Raw genomic sequence first — 23,551 nt, 5'->3', positions numbered from 1 at the left:
CTTCCTAAAAAGTAATGAATAAAAGGAGAGGGAATTGCTATTTTATAACTTGAAAACAGCCAGGGGAGTCTAACCGAGTTGTTTTTATTCTTCTGCCACGGGCTGGTACTAGAAGCTGACCCTGAAAAGAAAAGTTGGAGATGCATGGAGCGATGGATTGCAGGTTATCCACGAATCTGTATTTGTACCTGCATTTTCCACAGCACTCACACAACCTCCATCTAGCAGGAAAGCACCACGCATGCAGGCAGGCAGAAGGGACTGTGCTTTGCACAGCAAGGTGCTCATCCTGCAAAGCCTGCTGATGCCCAGCAGTGGGATAACCTGGGAGCACGTAGATCGCATCAAGGCTTTGGAGGAGAGGGTCGGGTTTCTGTTCAGTGCCGGCATTCCCCATAGATTTTGGTGTAAAGTGTGGGAATAACTGACCCTCTGTGAACATCTGCCAATCTCCTGAGCAAACAGGATCGTGAATAGGTGTTTCTGGAGAATAATTCTACTCCGTGACCGGGGGCTGTAGTGAGCCGGGTGGGGGCCGGTCTCTTCTTCCGTGCCTGCAGTGAGAGGAAAAGAATAAATGGCCTTAAACTAAGAGAGGGCAGATTCACAATAGACAGTAGAAACATATTTTCCCTGTTATAATGGTCAGGCATTGCAACGGGCTGCCCAAGGAGATGGTGGAGTTCAGAGGTGTCTGGCACTGTGGTTTAGCGAGGGTTACAGGGGCAGTGCCAGGCGGACGCTTGAACCGGATGATCTTAAAGATGTCTTCCAACCTTGCTGCTTCTGTGAATGAAGGCGGCGAGGCTCCCGTGTCCCGTTTTGGGGGTGTGAAACTCAGCATCCCGTGATTCCGGCTCGCTCTGAGGGCAGAGGCCGGGCAGCGCCGCAGCCGCGTCCGTCAGCTCCGCTGCCGCTCCCGGCCCGTCCGCCGGCGGCTGCGCGCGCCTCTCCCCTTCCTCCTCCTCCTCCTCCTCCTGCCGCCGCGGCCGCTGCCCCCGCGGCAGGGATGGAGGCCATCGAGGAGCTGGCGGTCCAGCCCTGCACCTCCTCCCTCTACCTGCGGCCTTTCCGCCTCTCTTACCGGCAGGTGAGTGGCGCCGCCGGCCCGCCCGCCCGCCGTGCCCCGTCCCTGCGCGGCCCGCCGGAGCCCGCCTGCGCCATTTTGGAGCAGCGCCTCACGGCACCGCCGCGGCGGCCGCGCTGTCCCCGGCGCTCCCTCGGCCCGCCCTGAGGTGGGGTTCGAGGAGAGCAGCGCAGGTGGCCCGACAGACCGTGGGGTCACTGCCTTGGGGAGCCACCGGTTCCTGCGTGCCCATGGGTGTTCCCTGTGCCTGCCGCCCGCGCCGGGCTGGGGCTGTCACTGTCACTTTCACTGTCACTTTCACCGTCACTTTCACCCCGTGCTGCTGTTTGAGGTCACCTCTGGAGAGATTCCAATTCCTGTGTTACCTGCTCCAGGTGACCCTGCCATGAGAGGGGGTTTGGACTGGGTGATCTCCAGAGGTCCCTTTCCACTCTGTTTTGTGATCCTGTGAACAGCCTCAACGCCCGCAGGTGGGAAGTGGGGAAGGAAATCCTGTCTCTTATCATGTCTGTATCAACATGAGTCACCTTTCACAGGATCACTGAGAGCGAGCTGGTGCTTCAACAGCGGCAGGAATGCGAGCTGTGAAAGGAAAGTCGCTTCTCCCAGTGCAAAGCCTTGCGTGGTCCTTGGATGCTTCCCTTGGGCCTGGCTGGTCCAGGGAGAGCTTTTACCCAGGCAGTGGTGGAAGGGAAAACTGAGAGTTTGGACAGCCCTAGAAATGGGTGGTGGAAAACACATCTCTCATTCCTTCTTTGCTTTGCTTCTAAACACACCCAGCATGGTTTCCAACACAGTTGAAAGGCAGAATGGGAATGTACTGAGTCCAACTGTGAGATATACTACAGAAAATGAAAAGCAAGAGTTCAAATAGGTTTCATCAAAGTAAATGAGCTGATTTTTAGCATTATTAAAAATACATTTTATACATGATTTTCCTAAAGAAAGCTCTCATTGGTTGGGATAAATAAACCATTTTGATTTATGAGGAGCTGAGAGCTTTATACTGAGTTATATCTTTTTTAGGTATCAGAGGTAAACCTGAAAAACATTCTTTCACATTCTGAATTTTTGCTGGCTTAGCTTACAAGTGATGGGTCTTACTACTTTATTTAATTCTCACTTCTGAGTCATGCTCTATTTACATGAAAAACGGGATTTAATTAAGATGTTTGAAACAGTATTGTAAAATTACATTTAATTGGATAGATGTGCCTTAGATGTGATGAGTGTTGTAAAGAAGAAATAAGGATATGTTTGGTCATGTGCTGTGAATTGACAGAGATCAGCATTGCCACTGAATGAAGTATACTTGCCCTTCTTGCTACTTCCTCTCCTTGCACAAGTGTCTGTGCAGCAACTGAGTGAGCTGGACCAGGGTAAAACCTAATCTAGCCAAAAAAAGAAGTCAGTTTGAAGCGAGACAAGATCAGTGATTCAGTTTGTTATGCTGGCAGAGGGGAGGTGGTAATGTGGTAGTTAGGGATGAGTGTTTGGGGCCTGGTGAGAGATTGTTTCTCTTGGCTGCAGCACTGTCTTAAAAAGAACTTGAAAATGTAGTTTCTATGGCATCTGTGCAAGGGCTGGCTTGGGTCCAGCCCACTGAGAGCATGAGCTCAGTGTGAGCACAACTGTCTGTACCTGACCTGAGAAACAGGCCCTAGGTTTATTGAAACCCATTTTGCATTTAAAAACTGACTTACTAACCAGAGGAAATACTAAATATTTTCACTCATTTGTCTAATTGTTTCAAAAGCATTTAGGTCTGCTGAAAACCCCATTAAACAGTCAAGTGTCTAAAATCCAAGGGAGTTAGGTGCCTGTTCTGCTTAAGAATTTTGAAAATTCTACCACTCCTCTAAAACTGACAGTTGTTTCCAAAATCTAGCCCTTGATCTTAATGCTTTTATACTGAATAGGTCTTCCCTCGTCCAACTATTTTAATTCACTAGCTGGAAGAAGAAAAGAAACTTTTCTTCTTCCCAGTTTCTAATTGTTTCTAAGTAACATTAATTTTTCCCATCCACAAATTCCCTGCACTTGCTTGCTGAATTTGACCCAAATCTAATAAAAAAGTCTTTCTGGGTAACAGAATAATCTAATGGAGAAAACTTGAATAATGGATTTGTTGCACTGTGAAAGCTGAAACTAGTTTGGATACTTAAATTGTACAATATGTGGAATTGTAATGTAATTGGAAGGCTTGGGGTGGTCCTATAGGCACATTTTATGAAGCTATGACACATCCTCTATAATTCATTGTAGTCTGAAGAAGATTCATTGATGCATTTTTTGGTGTTCAGGTAATATTAATGAAGGATGATTGGGGCCTTGAAGACTGAGAATTTGAAATCTATTTTCAAAGAGGTATATTCCTAAAATAGGCATTGATATTTAACATAAATCTTCTGTCCAGGGACATATAGAGAGTGAGAGGTTTTTTTATTAATTTGTTTTCTTTCACAACTACTGCTTTTCCATACAAATAGGAAATTGAAAGAATTTTTACATCCTATGTAGGATTTTAAGATTATTTCTAAGCAGTCATGAATGCTTAAGTCACAGCATTGATTTCTAGATATTTCATATCAAAATTGTGCTACTTGTGTGGAGATAATATGAGTCCTGCTTCTATATCTAATATAGCAAGGTCTTTAACATAAACATAAATTTTATTATTTTAAAGATAAGTTTTGATAGGTGATTTATAATGCAGTATATATACCCTGCTAGTCTGATTTTATCCATTCAACCTGCACCCCACTGAGTTGTAAACCACTGTTGTTCTAGCAGCTTTACAAACTACTCAAAATCTGTAAGACAGATTTTAGAAGAGGATTCTTTTGGGGGCTGAAATCTAAACAAAATGCTGAGTAAATTAGCTCAGTTGGTCAGAGCATGGTGCCAAGGTCACAGGCTCAGTCCCTGTATGGGCCATTCCCTCAAGAATTGGATCAATGATCCTCGTGAGTCTTTTCCAACTCGGAATATTCTGTGATTCTGGAAATACTTTTGTAAACTCACACAGGTTACACATCTGAAGGAGGCTGTGCTCACACCTGGTGAAGAGTGGAGCCGCAGAGTCAGATCATTGTCTACCTGCTCTCAGAGGCATTTTACACATTTACAGTTGCAGGCCCAAGGACTGCATTAATGTTTTGGCCAGCTGAGTACTTTCCTTGGACATACAGATGCTCAGACTGGGAGCTGTGGACAAACAGGAGAACAGAGTTGTGTTTACATAGAATCCAGTCAGGCAATTACTGTCATGTTAGAAAAAAACCACAACACTGTCCTTTAGGTTTGTGCTTGAGTCCCAAGTTCCCCTGTGTTGTAAGAGGTTGAGTCATCCTTTACACTGTGTTTGGTTACACATAGGAATACTCTTCCAAAAGTCTGTGAGAGAAATGTCCTTTTCTGTCTGTTTCACTGAAATGAGGATTGTAAGAAATCATGGCAGTTCCTGAAGAAGGAATAGTGGAAAACCATACAGCAGTTTTTGCCCATGGTGGATTCTGTTCTTCCCGTGAGTGCTTTTCATATGAAGTGTTTCATCATCCTCTCCTTCTGCCCATCTGTATTTTAAATGAAAGCAATGAGCTCTGAATTTTTCCTATAGAGCATAAAAGTAGGTGTATACCTCTCTGAAAGACTTACAGGTTTTGAACCTTGAAGATTTAGGCACCCTGCAGCTTGGTGTTGGGCATCCAAGCTAAGGAGAATAGCCTGGCTTGCTGGACAAATCACTGCACCACTCACTCATTTAAATGATTAGTTCTGTCTTTGTGTAGTGTAGGGGTAGAAATGGAAGTGCAGCCAAGGAATTGTGGAATTGAGCAAAATGCAGTCAGATTTCGGTGAGGGTCTATATGGAGGGGTAAAGTACAAATTAAGATTATATTCTTCAAGATGGGTGTCTGACAGAACTTCAAAAGGGACCTCAGCTTCTATTTGGGATTTTCAGCTGTGAGCCCTGCTCCAGGTGGGGCCCTTAGTCAAATCAACCAGTTTTGAAGTGAGGTGGCCTGGGGTTGAGAGATGGACAAGGGACCTCATGTATCTTGAGTAATACTCTCTTCGATTTGTCAGTAGGAACCTTGTGTTCCTATATATTTTGGTTCTGCTTGGTAGTGAGAGAAGAAAATTAATTTTTCTCACATAGAGGATAGCATCTGTCTAGCTTTAATGTGTACTTGCCCCCAAAGTGCAAATTGATTTGTTATCTAAATTGGCTTTTTTTAAAACATACATCACCTCCTGAAGAATTGGCTTCTTTACCAGGAACTCCATGGTAAATCTCTTTTCACTTTTTCCTATTGAAGTTTTTCTGCTTTTCATAAATAATTTATTCAAGAGACCAGAGGGATGGCTAATGAGAGATTAACTCAATGCCCAAGGGCTAGGGCATTTCCCTGGGATGTGGTAGAGTCAGGCTGCAAGATCTCACTTCAATTAATACTGCTTCCCACATCACAGGAGAGTGTGCTCACTGCTGGGAAACACATTTGTGTGTAAATCTTCAGCTCTCTTTTGTGTATGTATGCTAGCCAGGCACTCCCTTATATATTAGACAAAAAACCAAAAAAACCAAAAACCAACAAAAAAAGTTTAAGAACTCTGCTGAGACTCCAAGTCATGAAGTCAACTCTGAGTAGTCAGCAGTTAAGGAGAGTAGTTAGGATTTTGAGCAGCATTAAGTATCCAAATGGGATTTGGATACAACAAAATCTTAATGAGCACCTGAGCAGGGAGGGATTTCAGTGGTTCTGTGTGTTGGATTTGGACCCTTACACAGGGTTTTGACAGAGCTATGGTGGATCTTGCTGTAGCAATGTAAGAAGTTACTGCATGCAAGTTTTGCCTGTGCTAATGGTTCTTACCCCCTGGGAATCAGCAGAAGGTGGCTTTGCTCCAGCTCTTGCTCTGTTGTTCCAATTCAAACCCACTGCCATCAGCCCTTTAAGCCGAATCACTGAGCTTTACACAGAACTAAGTGAATTGCCTTTACATATTCTTTTTTGTGACCTCTGTGCTAGGGACAGCACCCTTCAAAAGGGGGGCACAGCATCCATCAGCTGGGGGGAGCATCTAGCTGGTGGAATAATACCTTGAGCTGTTAGAGAAACTTTTGTCCAGAGCTCCCATATCAAAGCTTTTGTGGATCTCTCCCAGACTCATATACCTTTGTTTTTGAAAGTTGTTCTGGCAGGGGAGCTCTTGCCACTGTTTCCTTGCATTCTATAAACATATATGTGCATTCTGTCCAGGAACTTTTAGAAGTTTGCCACCAGACTAGAACCAACTGTCAGTAATTTTCCCAGCGTGTTTGTGTGTGAGTTTGTGTTTTGAATCTGTGGAATGGTGAATGGGCATCTGTTTCAGTGATGGGGGTGGGATAAACCTCAAAAACTCCATGCATATCGACTGAACCATGCAGTCAGTAATGGTAAATTGGAGCTATTTGCTATTTTCTGAGCTTCACATTCCTTCCACACATCAGAGTAGGTCAGTGCCTTAGCATCACATTTCCTCTATTGATTTAATCCTTAGAATAATTTATTTTAAAGTTAAACATGAAAAATGTTCCCTTCAAGTTCATTTTAATGGATGATGTTTTTCATTCACTGTTAAGGGAATTAAATTATTATGTCTTTGAGTTTTGAGTAGTTCTAAAGCAATTTTCAAGGCTGCTGTAGAGTTTTACAGCTCATGAACTTTGTAATGGGTAGAAAATGTGCTTCATGAGCAGGGTGCAGTTTGTCAGTGAAGAAAGAATTTCTTCTGATCTGGGTTTGCTACTGCTTTCTTTTGTGACCATGAGCAACCACTGTGTCTTACAATTTTAACTGTCTTGGAGATGTCATCAAGATTAGAATATGTGTATACATGGAGAAAGAAGTGAGGCCTGTATCATTAATGCCATGAAAACTTTGAAGATGAAAAAGCAAAGCAGGGCAGTGTAACAATAATATTAACAATCTTATTTTGCATTTAGGAATTTTTGTATATGGTAATAGCAACACGAATGTGCCCAGCTGCCTGAAATATTCTCTGGAACTTCCGTCTGCTTTTTTATAAACATAAAACATTCTTTTCTGTTTTGACAGTTAAAAATTATGCTGTTGAGGGAGTAAACAGATTTTTAAGTTACCTGTTCAAACAAGTAAGTCTTCTGTTGAATCTTCAAAAGGTTCCAGTAGTAGGAAATATGTTACCAAGTAACACATTTATTTGCAGTTCATTTTTTTTAAAGCAGTAGTGCAGTGAAAGGAGATGCCATTTTTTCCCTCTGAAGTTTGTCTCATTTTCTTCAGCTTGTCAAGTCTGTTATGTCAGTGTTGAGTATTAATCTTAAATGGAAACATACTGCTTCCAGCTCAGGGAGTCCCTGAGCTGCAAATTGCAGGAGTCTGAGAGTGTTTTAACAGTATATTCTTACTTGGGTATCTTGGCTTCTGTCAGAGGTAGATCCTGGATGAGACTGATTTTTGATCTGACTGCTGCTGTGTTAACAGTGAATGTGGTTGAGGTGCAATATAATACTTTCATATGGGTGAAAGAAAAGTTTTTGCAAAGCCAGCATTAGGGAGTTGAGTACTGAGGGAACATAATTTCCTTTGAGAGAAATGGTGTTCTCTGCAATTAAAACACAGATTTAAGAAAAGGAACTACGGAATCTAGGCATGTCTGCTTCTGACTCTGCCATATGCTTTGAATTCAACTCTGAAAATTTGTACAAGTTATTTTTGTATAAGACATTTATTAATTACTGAAGGGGAAATGAGAAGCATTAGTTAATAAGAGTTGTAGTTGAAAAGAACACTAGTACTTGTTTTTATTTCAGTGAAATTATGTTGTGTTAGTCTTAATTTCTTTATCCAGCATGCTTTGACAAGTGAATGTAAGCTTTGAAGGAAATGCATGAAAAGTAGTTGACAGTGACAAAACTTCATATTTTTAGGTCAGTCATACTACAATTTAACACACTTGTGACAGCAAGTGTCACATAAAGGAAAGAATAAGGCCTTGTTGAGCACCTTTTGTAGCTGAAATGTGTCTGCACTTACATAAACGATCAGTAAAATCTCATTTAATGCCATCAGACTACTTGGGTTGCTGTGCAATAACTGTGAAGTTAACACTGAGTGTAGGAGGAGGTACCGAAGTTGTAGTGAGCTTAAACTGCACTTCTCAAGTTCTGATAAGCTGCTCAGTGAGGACCATTGGAATACTTGTAGGTCATCCACATGAGGCAACTAAGAAAAGCAGATCAGTTTTCAGCAGGCTTAATGTGCTACAGCTTCCCTGGAAGATGTTTCCAGATCTGAAGTGAAGAAGTTGAAAACCATCAGCTCTGGCAATACCACTCCAGTAGCCTCATCTGCAAGGACTTGTCTGCACAGGACTTTCCTGATTAACTCCATGTCTCATTCTACAACAAAGAGTCTGGTTCTGTTTACGTTAAACCATTTTCAAAGTACGATTGCACTTTGAATTCATACCCTACCTTAATCCATGTTAACTTTCCAGTGCGTGCCCTAAGGGAGCAGTAAACTAAACTGGATGACTGTGTCCACACAGGGGTTTAATGGAGTTTAAGTAGCAGAATTCAAGTTCATCAAGGTACTTATTTCAGATTCATTTTCTTGATGTCCTGGTATAGACAAGCCCTAAGAATAAAAGTGGTTTAGTTCTAAGTGAATGAACCATGTTATAAAATTCATTACTGAAGTTTTATTATACTTTTGTGTGTGAAATACAGCTACTGTAAGGTATAAAGTAGGCTTTTTTGTCTTTTTTGGTACCATCTCTTTTGTAGTAATTGCATTTAGATTTGAGAAATAAAACAGTGCAAATGTTCTTCCAAAAACTAAATGCTGTATTTTTTTTTCAGTTTGGATGAAAATTCCTGTGTTTGCTTAACTAGCAGAAACTTTTCCTCGTACAGAAAATCTGTCATCTGAATCACAGTCTCAGCTATGACATTATGTGTATTTGATATGTTTTAAAGCAGATGAACATTGTAAGATTTTAAGTGTTTATAGCAAATCTGAATATTGTGGAAATTAGATTTTCTGTAAATGGCAGTATTCTTAAAATGTCAGGGTTTAATGTTCTATAGGGGATGAAGCTGTCCTACTCTGTTTCTGAAAACAATGGTATTTTAAATAATTTTATCTCAACTGCTGCAGTATTTAAAATACATTTGTATTTTCAGCTGTAACACATAAAAGGTCAGCTCCCATGCTTTGAAAACTCTATACAACTTGATACTGCATAAATGAGCATGTTTTACACAGCAGGCATATAATGTTATCTGCCCCTCTGACTTGCACTCAGATTAATTATTCTTCATAATTTTTAACCAAAGTTAAAGAACTTAGCTTTTTGGTACTGTCCTTCAGACATTGATCAAAATCTTGTTAATATAGTAACACTAAAGTTTACTGAAGTTTAAACAAAGTAAAGCTCAGTTTTTCTTAGTGGTCAGCTCATGTCACACTAAAGCCCTGATCACTGATCAAAACAGCATTAATTATTTGTTTCACGTTGAGGTTGCCGTGTCAAAATCCTTTAAATACCTCTTGGAGCAGAGAGGGAATCTTACAGCCTGTGACAGAGCAGCTGGTGTGGACATGGGCTGATGCCCCAGTTGACAGGTTGTTGGATTAGAAAGAATATCAAAGGCAGTGAGTAAGATTAGGGATAAGTGAACATCTGACAGCAGTTTGCAGCAGGGGAGAACAGATGATAAACAATGGGAGCGGGGTGCGTGGGGGGGTGAGAGGTGAGAAGGCCATGGGAAAAGTGTGGCGGCAATCACTAAAGCTCCAGGTTGCTGAGCCTCATGAATAGAACAGGAAATGGGATTTGCTGGGACAGATGTGCTGAGTGGTGATGAATACATTATAGGGAAATGAGGCTAAACTCCTGAAGGTGAGAGATGTTCTTTCTCTTAAAATGGAAAATAGGGGGAAAGAAAAGTTTAGCCCTGTGGAGAAGTAAACATTCTTGAAAATTAATACAGAAAGAAATAATGCTAATGCTAATTTAAATTTAATGATTATTCCGCAGGAGCACTCATGATAAACTCTAAGTCATGTACTTCCAGCATAACAATCTTACAGTGCTATTACATATAGAGGATTGGAATTGTTTATTTTAGTCATGAGACTGCACAAATGGTGGAAGAGTTTGAATGATGGAACAGCCTGGAATGGAGGCTCTGACTGGATAATGCTTAGAAGCATATTCTGTATCTGGCATGTATTACATAGCACTCACATAACATATGTTTGATCCTGCCACTGTTAAGAGACTTGTACTGAGTGATCTTGTGAGGTCCTTCCAGCCTTAACATTTTTTCAATTCTGCAAAGTGATTGAATGCTTGTAGAATATCATACATAACTCCTCCTGTTCCTTAGGGTATTGTTTCTTTACTTCTTGGACTCCCTTAGTTTATATTCTTGATGGATCCTTTTCCAATATTTATGTTATAGTGATATCAGAAAGCAAACACACTTTTTGCATGTTCTCTTATAGAGTTGTATGTCAGTTTTCTGACTTAGAATTTCTTATGAGATTTTTTTCTTTCAAATTTCTGTAAAGAAAAACTCATTAAAAACATCTCACACTAACTTTTTAGTAATGAATTACTTTAGCTGAAGGGAGGACAAGCAGAAAGTATAATTGTTAATGTTCTGTGAAAGTACCAATAAGATTTTTTCACGAGACATCTAGAAATTTATTCCACAACGTATTCTCACAGTTTGAGTAACAAATACAAGCTTGGTAAAATAATGTAGAAACACAAACTGTGAGAGTCACCAACTGGCAAATACAAAGCTCAGTGTTGTAAGGACAAGAGGTGACTTTGCAGTAATGGGCATGCCCACCATCTGTCCTCCCTGACCTCAAATCCCTCATATGTGCTGCCCCTGTCCTCAAGCTGAGGAGACATGAGGCTGGCCTCCTTCATTCCCTGTTTGCTCCAGCCACGTGTACTGCAACTGTAGCTCTCATTTGTAAAATGACAAGGGATTCTAAACGAAATCTGGGATTGATGTGTCCCATAGCCCTGCTTTGCAGAATTAGCTGTTCACATTTCAGAAAATCCATGTTCAGTATCTTGACTGCAGTGACACCACTTGAATACAGCAACTGAAGAGTTGGTAGAACTTTGGAGTCACAGATGTTCCACAAAATTAGCAATCAATGAAATTTATCCTTCAGTCAGCCATAGTCAAAGAAATAAAATTATGGTGAGCACAGCAAAACAAAGACAAAAAAATCCACTCTACTGATTCTAATTAGCATAAGTACTGTCTTAATAGGTGTATTTTTCCATGAAACTGGGATTTCTGCATTTGCATGAAACTATAACCCAAGAATTTACCATTTGTTACAGGCAATTCCCATATTAAAGATCATTTATAGTTGGCTTGCAGAGTTCTTTACTTTGTATCCCAGTATTGAAACTGTTACAGGGTCACTGTCATGCAAGTTTCAGAAATAACTGCAGTAGCACACAGAACTGTAGATAAATTACTAATCAATTAATTACTAATTCAATCAATTTACTGAATGCCAGTGGTATTTAAGTAACAGGTCCATGTCTCACTAGTAGTGCACTCTATTAGAATGGATGACAGATTAGAAGGTGTTCACAAGTTACTTGAATCTTTCTGTGCATTACTTTTTCCCAATGGGAAGATGATAAGAGGACTGCCTCTGTGGGAATCAGATTTCAGTTGATCCTACCAAAATTGAGAGGTGAAAGTGAAATTAAGAAAAGAGCAGAATCTGGAGCTAGTTGCATCTGTCACTTTGAACTGATTTTTGGGAGGGGGTGGGGAGGAAGGAGAGGATGAAAAGCCCTGAGGATCTTTGTGAGGAGGGTCTGTGAGAAAGTCTTAGGAGAAAAATCTAAAGATTGTTCCTAAGCCTTGGCTTCTGTTAGCCCCCTGCTGCTGTTCTTCATCAAGTTGTTTTAATGGCTTTCAAAGTAAGTGAGTGGAAAATGGTTTCTCTGGAACTTTAAGGAGTCTGAACTGAAAACTGTCATTGCTTTATAAGTAAAACACATCAAAGATTGATGGAAGAATTGCTTGTTAAACACATTGTAGATTTAATTAAAAAATGGCTGATATCATAAAAGAGACATCAGATCATCATAACTACCTAAAGGTGAAAGTTTAATGGCTTGTCATCTGCTCAGGAACCTGCGTTAAGTATCTCTTTCATAGCTTTTGTGACCCTCTGTATATCTGCAAGATGTTTTTTTCCACGAGTGTTGCGGTTTTTTTTCATCATGTATAGACGGAAAAGTACCAAAGCATAAAAATATGTAGGTGGTCGTTATTGTGCTTTTTAATTTTCTGTCTGTCTTAAGGGATGCCTTTTTTTGGTATTTTTAAATAACTAGTGCTTCAAATTCTTATCTAGTTCTGAAATAGTTGTTTTTCTTTGTGTTGCAGTGCATAATATTTGTTCTGTGTGTTCAGTGTGTGCAAAGTGCATTTGTTTATCATCTAGTAATTGCATATTTCTTCTGGAACCTGCCCTCTTATTTTCTTCTCCTCTCCCCACTGACAATTCCCTCCACAGTTCTCCCAGTCATTAAATAGCATGGTTTTTTTACTGTTGTGTTGTAGATCTAATATGAAAAAGTAAAGAAAAAAGAGTACATTGAAAACTGCATTTCCACTGAGACTATGAGCCTCATTTTTTTAAACCAAATGCTTTTTCTGATCTCATGCTGCATATGATCAAAGTGCACTTCTAGTAAGCAAATACAAACAATTCTTTTTAAAGATTAGAATAATTCCTCCGCAAGCTGATAAAGTACAATATCCATGTTCAGATTTCAAAAATATTCAGTGTTGTAATTCCAATTTTAATTCACAAGTTCCTTCTGGAGTAAACCAGCTACATCTATGCACGATTCTGACTCCAGATCTGATTCTGTGAAATGAAGAAAATTGTTTTTCCCAAGAGCCTATGTGATGACTCCAATTACTGGATTTTCTGCAAATGATAAGGCTTAGAAATGGTATGTTTCACCGAAAAGCATGACATTATTTGAGTGAAATCTGTAAGATTTTCATGGTGTACGAGATCATTTAAATAGAGAGTAAGAATATTGAGTATCCAATCAACTACAAGAATTTGGTCACTTGATGTTACTGTTTTAAGGATTCTTTTAAATTATATTTATCATTTTAGATGATGTTTTAATTAGCTGTAATGGTTATTTGTGAACTTAGAATAGATAGAGCATTTTGGTTTGCTGCATAAAAAGTTTCTAGACAATAAGTGGGTCTGGCCAGATACTGAGATCCTTGTCATGAATTTTTGTAACACTGTGAAATTCCAACCTTGCTGAATAAAATAGCATTTTAGCTCATCTCGTTGATGAGCTTGTTTCTATTGTTACATTGTTTCTATTCAGTCCTGGTTTAAGCAAATTTGAAAGCATTTTGAGTAACTTTTTTTTTACTTAGTAGGTAAGTTGATTGGAGTAGCAGCAGTTCAGTGGTTTTTAACCAGAAATTATATATTGTGACAAACTGAGCTGGAAGTCAATATGGGGAAAAGTAAGGGAAAACAGTAAATGTATATATTGACGATAACATTATAAATAATAATAAAAAAATGTAGGCTATGATGCTATATAGCTCTTGTATATATTCTTATCCAGAGCTGCTGAAATAAACTATCACTGTTGACTTTGTTTAGTTTGATTTTGGCTTCATTTTGGTTATTATTATGCCACTTAAACTTGTTGAGCTTTTAAAGCAGCAGGATTAGAAGAAAAATTGGCTTTCAAAAATCAAATCTTTTGGCACATCTGCTGTAGAATTTCATATGTGTGTCTGCACTTAGCACTGTGCTTTCAGCATTGTACCATTTCTGACACTTAAAAATATTGGACAAGGGCAATTTCTGGCTTGCTTTGCAAAGTTGTGTTGCTCTTCAGAGTGACATTTCCATAGCACTGCAGTTTGTACAGCCTAAAATTTTATCTGTAACTCATCTGATTTGTAGTGTTCAGCTAAATTAAAAAACAATATGAGATTATTTCATGTAGTGATAGGAGAAGGGAGAACGTCTTTAAACAGACAGAAGGTAGATTTAGATTTTCCATTAGAAGGAAACTCTTGGCTGTGAGAGTGGTGAGGCACTGGCATGGGTTGCCCGGGGAAGTTGTGGGTGGATGCCCCTCCCCTGAAATGTTAAAGGCCAGATTGGATGGTGCTTTGAGCAACCTGGTCTGGTGGAAGGTGTCCTGGCCCATGGTAGAGGGTCTGGGAATTGATCTTGAAGGTCTCTTCCAGTCTAAACCATTCTGTGAATATTTGCCTCCTATTCAGTGAAACCAATCAGTAATCATTAGTTTGGAAAATACTGCTATAATATTTTACAGGATAGTTCCACCAAATCTGAAATAGTAATGTCTCCCTTGTTGTTTCTGTAAACCACCTTTACTTCTTGACAAGGAGAGGTGGTTGACCTGTCAGTCTGGAGAACCCTGTTTCTTTTTATCTCCTCACTTTCTCTTTGATCTGTCTAGGAGTTCAAATCTCTTGGCAGAAATCTGACAGGACTCATGGGAACATATGAGCCTCCCCTAGAGCATTGTGGGACACTCCACAGAGAAAGATTAATTTGTTAAAGTAATAATATGAATGTTAAGATTTAAGTGTACGAATTACATTGGGAGGTGGGAGAGTAGAGATTTAATCACACCCAGGGGCTGAAAAAAGTCAGGGAAAGTATTTCATTAAACGAAAAAATTGTCAGGATATTTGCTTTTGAAGTATTTCTGAAAAAACCTAGATCAATGCCAGTTGGTGTTGTGTTTTCCCTCCCTCTGTCTATACAGTCTTCTGCAGCCTGTAGGATAGAGCAGTGTCAGGCTTTCCAGTCCTGCACTAAGTGGGATGATAAAACCACACCCAGCAGTTGTGCCTTGGGGAGAGGATGAAAGGAAGAAGAAACAACTGTCTGCAGTGGTATGTTATGTATACGTTTTAGTGAGGAAAATGTCTCTTGCTCTTGCAAGTGTGGAATTGCCTGTAGTAGTTGTGAATGTTAAATCTTCATTCTCAGACCAGCCCTGCTGACCCTATGGGGTGAACTTGTGACCTTCATTCTTTGTCTAAGATTTAGGCTCTTCTCTATATGCTGAGTTTGTGCCATTGCATGCTCAGAATGAAGTCTTAGGGCTTAAAGTCTCTTGGTGTTCTACTGAAGGAGACAACAGAAGTGGCCAATAAACTGTTTTGACATGCTCATAGTATTCAGTACTGCTGAGGAGACATGCTCAATATCCTGGGACCCTGTCTATGAACTTATTTAGAGCAAGTGGTAGCTTTGAGTTCCTGTGAGATTTGGTGCATAGGATGTGTACTCCAGTGCTTTTACTTTATCACAGCAGTGCTGCTCCTGGCTTTGTTCCCAACTTTATTGAGACTCAGGATGTCCCAAGTGCTGACCACTAACCTTGGTCAAGCTTGTTAATGCTGGATCTTTGTTGGCAGGTACGATCCAGGTGTGTAAGGCAAGGTGTAGAGTTCATTGAGCTGCATTTTCTGCATTGACTTGAATGGTGCATCAGAAGTGTTTTGTCCTTTGTAAGTTATATATATGTATAAATTAATAGATTTGTGAATCATTTCAAAATCATACTCATGTGATCCGTGATACTGCTTTTCAGGTGCATTAGGAAAACCAAGTAACTTGGCAGTTAGGGATTAAAACATAATGGATTGTTTTCTGTGTTGTTTGGGGGGTTTTAAATCCAATTTTAATCATACAGCTGTCTATGGACAGGGTTTTTCTTGTCAACATTGTGCTTCAGGTGACACAGTTTTTTTTTAAATTAGAGCAGTGTTCATCAACCGCATTGTTTTTGAATGCAGATTTATTATCTGTTTAAATGTGGAGTGGCCCAGTATTGTGGTAGAAGAGGGATAGTTTTATTTTCCTGCTGGCTCTTTGTCAGCCAGAAAAGATTTTAATCAGATCCTATATAAGTTGCCGTGGATTGTTAGCATGACTAAAGAGGTAATGAGAAATATTAGACAATTGATGGTGGTGATTAGCCTTTGGCTGAAGTACCAGTGGCAACTTAAACTGTGGTTTTATGGTGTTGTCAGTGTTGTTTTCCTGAATGACATAGCAAAATTAATGATGAAAGGACAGTTTCTTTCCTTCCTCTCTTGGATGAGGGTCATGACCTAGGGTAGCAAAGATGAAGAAATTATGCTTGTAGGCGTAGTGGTTGCCTTGGGACTGATGATTTTAAGATTCATTTACTCCTTCTACCTACTATACTTGTGTTTGCTTTTCTCCCTGCTGTGCCTGCAGAGATGAGGTGAAAGCCCTAAATCCCAGCAAAACTAGGGGGGTGACTCTCTCTCCGAGCCAGAGATCCTAGGTGAGGCTGTGCTGTACCAGTAACTGACCAGGGAATCATGAGTTGTGGACCAAAGCAGTGTTTGCCCTGTGTGCAGCATTTGGAGAACCTTCTTCCTAAGGGTTTGAAAGGTTATTTTGACTGGTGAGTGCACAGGATGAGTATAGGAAGGAGATCAAGAATATTCAGTGAGAATTCTCATCAACTGTGGGGTCTCGAACTTGCAATGGGTACTTTATATTGAATTTCACTCTGCCTTGAAACAGCTACAACATACAGACATGATTGATCTAGGTATGTTATGATGAGTGCAGAATTATTGCCCCTGCCTGTCATTAAATATCACTAGTCTGAAATTTCAGTCAGGCCCTTTATCTTGGTAACTCGTCAAAAGGAGCAGCTGCCAGTGGACAAGAAAAGATGAAAACAGGTTTCATGGAAATGTTTTTAATTCTTTTGGTCTCTCTTAAAAAAAAAAACAAAAAAAACCCCAAACTTTTTTTTTTCCTCATAGTTATATGTGTCTAAGTAAAATTTAGAAGTTTGGAAAATGTTGTCTTTAGTACCTTAGGAGTTTAAGTGCCATTTTCCAAAGGAATTTTCAGGAATTGGTTTCACTTACTTTCAGAAACGCTCCATCAGGTAGTAGAGCAGAAATAATTCTGTAATCCTAGACAAATGTTGCAGTGTAAGTCCCACTACAGAAATTACATGATTCAATAAAGATGTTTAGATGCAACTGGGGGGTTCTGGTTTTTGGCTGAAAATGCAGTGGTCCACAGTAAAGTCTAAATTAAATTCTTCCGTGTTTCTAGTGAAGAGCTTAAAGGTGAAGGTTGTTGAATGCTAAAAAGTGCTTTCGTAGATCTCATCTTTTGGAGTTATTAAAGAATTATTATAAATTTGGAGTGGGGCTGTGAACCCATGTCTGTGTTCCCCAGATTAATTTATTACTGAACTACAAAGGCTGTGCTTGTTTGTTTGTTTGTTTGTTTCCAACTGCAACAATATGCAACAATTTATACAAATAAGGAAAACTCCAGAAAACGTACTGAGACACAGAACACCCGGGAGTTCTCAGCAGCCTTTGGCTGAGGTATTTCCCTGGCTTTTATTCTCTGAGCTGGAGGCAGCAGATGTACATCCTGGACCTATGTTTCTCAGCCTCCTATTGTAGTTATTGCAAATTGTGTGGGATATTTTCTTAAACAGTAACAGAAGAATATTGGTAAAAGATTAGAGAAAAGGCCTTTGGTGGGGAGGTTTTCAGCAAGTATGGGTACAAGTGTGAGATGTGTAATACATCTGTTTGAAAGTGCAGCACTTATTTACAGTAAAGTATTTTGCTGTCACATCATTTGAATGCACTTTCCAAATTATATTATCTCTGTTAAAACTTCTTTTGTTATTAGGAATATTTTTCTTATCTACATCCAGTCAAAGTTAAAAGTTTTATGTTTTCCTATAGTGTTCTAGAAAAAATAGTGTAAGTAATTTTGGAAATATGGAAGGCGCATGTTCCTTTATCCCTGCAAATAAGAAAGTGTGTTATAAACTTCAAAGGGAAAACACAGTTTAGTGAAAATGGCAAAATACATGCAACAAAATTTAGTAATATAAAAAGAATTTATGTAAAAGAACCATTGAATATTGACTTTAAATTTTATCAGTTGCATACAATGAGAGAGGAATCTGAAGACTCTACCTGTTAGCAATTGGTTTCTTTGTACAGAATTGGATTTAACTTAATACTAGGAAATCCCCATCTGTATCTCAGCTTATAACTTTAAATTATATGCTGACTTGGCAGTAAAATGATGTGAGAAAAGTCATAAATTTGACCTTTGTACATATTGTGTTTCTCAATGTCCTTATTCTTTGTAGTATAGGTTTCAGTGTACTGCTGTGGATTTGCCTTGGAATAAAGTGTGTTTGATCTGTACATGCAATTGTTCCTGATAATTGTGTATATTAAAAACAGAAAAACAAGGTGAGAAAGGAGATTTGATTGTATTTAATGTACTTATATATGCTTAATTCTCATGTTTTATAAATTTCATTCAAAGGTAAGTGATCTTAATGATAGCTGAATGCCAAGGTAAACTGCAACAACTCCATTGTTGAAAAGTACACACAAAAAAACAAACTGTGACCTGAAAAGTAAACTTCCAGAGGATTATAGGAGAAAGTTTACTTACACATCAGGTATCTTAGTTGTAATTGTTCTGGCAGTTGATGTACATAAAATGAACAAAGTGGCTTGGCCCAGTATTGCATTAACAGTTGAATAAATTAATGCATTCTCCATTGTTTATTTTACCTCCCAAAGTGTGAAAAAATTGCACCTTTGAACAGTAAACTCTATTGCTATAACCATCTGTTTGCAGTTTCATTACATACTCCTACCAGAATAACCTTCTCTTTGAAGAGAAAATTGATATGGGTTGTAAAAATTACGGTCTCTGACCTTAGGTTTTATGTCCCTTGAGGTATCCCTGGTGTGGTCTCCACTGGTAGATGTTAAGGTTTCCTCAAGAAGTACCTTTATGTCTTCCAGCTAATTTCAGATAAGAAGCCCACGCATCAAAGAGTTGGCTGTCACACAGAGCTGAGCACTTCAGTCTCTTGTTCAAGCCTTAAAATGAGCTGAGTGAGACCCCAGCAACTTCATCCTGTGCTGCCCAGAACTGCTGGACATCTGGCATGATGCCCTTTAGTGTAAAGGATGTTTTGTCTGCATGGACTTCACTAGCTCAGCCTTACTTCTGAAACTGTTCATATTGTCAATTAAAGCCAATTAGCAGCAGTAGTATTTAGCTTCAGGTAGAATGTTCACTTTTAATTCTTTTAAAATGTCATCAGTTTGTGTATTTTTGAATGCATACTCTACAAAGGCACTAAACTGAGTAGCTTCCAACTGAAATACTTGAATAGGGAAGTGAAAAACTGAAAAATGCCATTATTTGTAATAATGATGCTTTTAAAATAAACACTCCGGATAGTTTAGTAATGAAATATTACAAGCTTTGTTTAAAAAGCAAACACTCCCCCCCCTTCCTCTTGAGCTTAAACAGTGGCTTGTTTAAAAAACCCAGTAAAATTCCATAACACTTAAACTCTTTTGAAGTAGTTTTTCAACATCAGCAAGTAATTCTGCAAATTGCTTTTGAAGATGAGGCTTCATTTACTCCAGCGTGTGCAGTCTGATGGAGTGGATTAGTGGGTGTGGACTGAAATGGTAATTTAGGCTTTTTTGTGTGCATGTGTCTCTGTAGAACACTCCCTATCACACACATCTCTGTCCTCCTGGAGTAGTTATAAGTGGACCAAGGCTCTTCTGCTTAATAGTCTCTGCTGAAGACTTGCAATCTGTATCATGGCATTGCATTCATGTTGACTACTAGTTTTTATTATTAATTTTTACTTTCATTTTACTAAATAATTTTTTCATCAGGTTTTTTTTCTAGAGAAAAAAAAAAAGAACATTTTTTTGATTAGGTGAGTTCGCAGAACCAGCCCAAACAAATATCACTGGTGGAGTAAGGGTAGAGTAAAGATGTGCAGGTGGAGTAGGAAAAGGGACAGCCTGGTTTTTGTTTGATTTACACTGTTTTGGGACTGCATCCCAGGAGAGAATGACTTCAACTTTGCACTTGAATTAGTTGTTATGTAATAAGAAAGCCCAGCATAAGACAGTTCCCTAATACTGATGTGTACATTCAAAAGGGGAAAAAAGGTCACTCAACTAATGCAAATTGAAATGATTTTATTGATTTTACTTTTTTTGTAACTGAGTTGCATGGTTTTATACTAGCTGAAACTGCTTCCTTTGATTTTGAAAGATAATAAGGATAATGTAGAACTTTCTATGAAGTCTGTAATTATATAAAAAGAAGACAGCATTCTCCCTGCTTGCTACAAATCAAACCTTTCAAGTAGACAAAAAAATTATGATAAGTCATTATTTCAAACATATTTCAGATGCAAAGTAGTCTATTTAAGACAAGGTTTTTCTTTTAGATGAAAAAGTTGAATATTAAATGTCCTTGAATTTTTGACTATTCATTTGCACTTTTTTTTTTTAATGGATGAAGATTTTTAGATACAGCATGGCAGTTCTTTAGCTTCTGTATACAAAAGTACACCCCACTGACTCATTAATCCAATGAAAATATTCAACAGGAAGCAATAAAGCTTTTAAAATGTATTGAATAGGTATTTTATTGTCATTTGGAAAACTTCAGGAGTCCAAACTTGCTTTAGCTGTCTGTCTCTGTTTGATTTCTGTTCTTCATACAGGTTTCACAGCATTGTGATGACTACCAATGCTTTATTTCTTAAAAAAAAATCCAGACCTTGTATTTGAGGGTGATTTTTTTTAAATTCACATAATTTTTGTATATGCTGAAAATTCTATGAAAAATGTTCAGATAATGCAAGGTGTTGTGGTGACTAATTGTCTCTGATAGCGAAGTGAAAAGAATAAAGGCCTGAGTTTGTCCTGGAAGTGCAGTTTCTGTGGGCACATCATTGTGGGTACTGAAAACATTTTGTATTGATTCTATAGAACAGACTTCCAGCATTAATAACTGAGCTGACAAGAAATTGTTTACATTAGGTTATCAATATTCATATGTTGCCACTGAGAACCACTATAGATGTGACATCAGGTTCCATTAGGCTGAAAAAAGAAACGTAACAAGGAAGCCTCAACTGATAGCAGCATTTCTTCACTTCAGTAGTGAGGGGGGAAAGGAGGGGAAAGGTTCATTTGCAGAGGGATGAGGACATGACTTTTATGGCTTTACCATAGGGGAAACCCACTCTGCTTAGCCCAGGATCTGGGACTTGAGAAGCAGCAACTGACACACATCTTTCCTGATGTAGAACCATATCTTTTATAAACCAAAAAGTTTTGAATTTCTGAGTTGCTTTTATTGCAAATTTATCTCTTGGCAGCTTTTACTGGTCATAAAAAAGTGAATATGGCTGGAAAGCATTAAGCTGAAACACTTAAAGAGATAAAGGTGGCAGGAGCTGGCTGTGTTGGTGCAGATTTTTGTCTTCATGAGTTGGTTACTTGACTGCTCATGTGGATTAATCTGACAAGAACCCATCTAATAAAATGATAAGTTCAGTGTTCTCTTGCTATGAAGATCTGGGCAACAAGTAGATACTTCCACAGGAGAATGCATGGTGAATTTCCAGATAGAGGCATTGCTTTGCACATTGATACTAAACTGTGTGAATACATTCGTAGAAGATTGGTTGAATGTGAAAATAAGTGTAATAGAAAAACAAGTTTTACACTTTTTGAAAGAAAAGCATAACCCTCTTCCAGATAGAGGCATTGCTTTGCACATTGATACTAAACTGTGTGAATATGTTCATAGAAGATTGGTTGAATGTGAAAATAACTGCAATAGAAAAACAAGTTTTACACTTTTGGAAAGTGTAAAACCTTTCAAAATTCTTTTTGAGAGCAGAAAAAGAGCAAAAAATCGATTATTTCTCTAGGGAGTTTTACTGCTTTGGTCCATGTAAATCATTAAACAGGGACCTCACTCTTGCTTGACTTTGCTGACTCTGGTTTAAGACCGTTATTTGCCAATTAATTCTCTTACCTGTTTTTCTGCACCTATAATATAATTATTTTATTACATGAAGAATGCTCATTATCCCTTTGCATTAAGGACGTTAACTGCTTTTGTGTCTTAGGAGTGTGGAAACAAAGTAAATGGAGCAATGAGGACAGAGGTTTTTTTAATGTTATAATTGCTTCAACTTTTCCAGTTGGATTTTTTTTTTCACAAATATGGAACATTTACTTCTTGGGTGACTGCTTTAAACCCAATCCAAATGGTAGAGACTGGGGGATCATGACTTGTTTGTAATTTTAATCCTCATAACTAGTGCATGTAGCTTATCTAAATCATTATGTGTTTGTCTTAACTGCCTCTGTTTGTTTACATCAACTTTTGTCTGGGCTCTAACTGAATTGTAAGATCATTGAACAGGAACTGTTCCCACTATATGTCTTTAGTGCCTTTCACAATGGGTCGCCAAACCTCATGTTGTCTCTCCTGTAATGTAAACAGAAAGAAGTTAATCATTGTCATGGACAGATTTCTTTTCTTTCTCGTTTGGTGCTATATGTGATGGTAATTTGCTTATTTAGGACATATTTTGGACATATGTCTCCTGCATTAGAAGTGATCTGCTTGTATGGCCTGTTACCTTTCTCTTCAAAAATATGTAATACAAGATACAAAACCTTTTCACTGAGGTAGTTTTGGTGTAACTTTACAGTTCTTGGCCAGTTGGAGTTTGTCTGCCCAAGCAGAAGTCTGTGGATAAATGTGGGAGATGACATAAGGCAGTGCCTTTAATTTGGTCACTTCTAAAATTTTTAGATACTTGCATAAGGCAAGTAATATAGGAGAAGTTTTAAGTAGGTTTGAGGTAAAGATAATTTCTCATTCACTTGTGTATTGTCTGTCCAGACCTCATTTCAAGGAGTCATTAAATAAGTGAGGATCAAAGTTTTGTTGAATAAAACTCCCAAAAGAGCAACTACAGGAAATCTGTTACTGTAAACCTGTATGTGGAGGATTTATTTCATACACCCTTGTGTAATGTTGTGAAAAAAATATTACACAAAGGAATTAGAGCAGTTTTGTGAGTGTTTTTTCACTTGTTACACCAACCTGTTTTCAGCTTACTCTCCAGAATAAAACTTCTAACAAAATCTAAGAAGAATAAGCCTTTAATTGCACATGTTTAAAACATACATGTAATGCAGTTTGTCTGCAGCTGTTTCAGAAGCTGTCAGTTAATTCTTTTATACATAAGCAAGGCAGACCTCTCTGTGCAGCTGCAGGTCTTGAGCACTGCTTCGTTGAGATGAGGCAGATCAGAGAAGATCAGTGCCCAGAAAACTCTCAGCCTTTTTCCTAGGTAGCCAGCTATGACATAGTGCTTCTCTATTATGAGAAATAGTGAATATTTTTTTCACATTCACCATCTCTGTGTGATTCATGG

General features: G+C 38.7%; 1 protein-coding gene across 2 annotated transcripts in view; it reads left to right on the top strand.

Annotated features, from left to right (window-relative positions):
- The first annotated feature begins 812 nt into the window (after nucleotides 1-812).
- Nucleotides 813-23,551, top strand: part of NUDT14 (nudix hydrolase 14) — a 57,841-nt gene continuing 35,102 nt past the window's right edge. Inside the window, exons 1-2 of one of the 2 annotated variants that reach the window (XM_039733047.1) lie at nucleotides 1,043-1,090; nucleotides 18,400-18,500. Coding sequence is in view for 1 of the 2 variants with exons in the window: in XM_039733046.1 (XP_039588980.1) it covers nucleotides 1,010-1,090 (81 nt within the window). In the remaining variant the exon portion in view is untranslated. Of the gene's footprint in view, nucleotides 1,091-18,399; nucleotides 18,501-23,551 lie in introns of both variants that reach the window. The other variant, XM_039733046.1, reaches the window with a different exon arrangement.

The sequence above is a fragment of the Passer montanus genome, unplaced genomic scaffold (genome assembly GCF_014805655.1).
Source record: "Passer montanus isolate IOZ18808 unplaced genomic scaffold, ASM1480565v1 scaffold82, whole genome shotgun sequence".
NCBI lineage: Eukaryota > Metazoa > Chordata > Aves > Passeriformes > Passeridae > Passer > Passer montanus.
The sequence above is the reverse complement of the archived record's forward strand: the minus strand, read 5'-3'. Positions and strand labels throughout refer to the sequence as shown.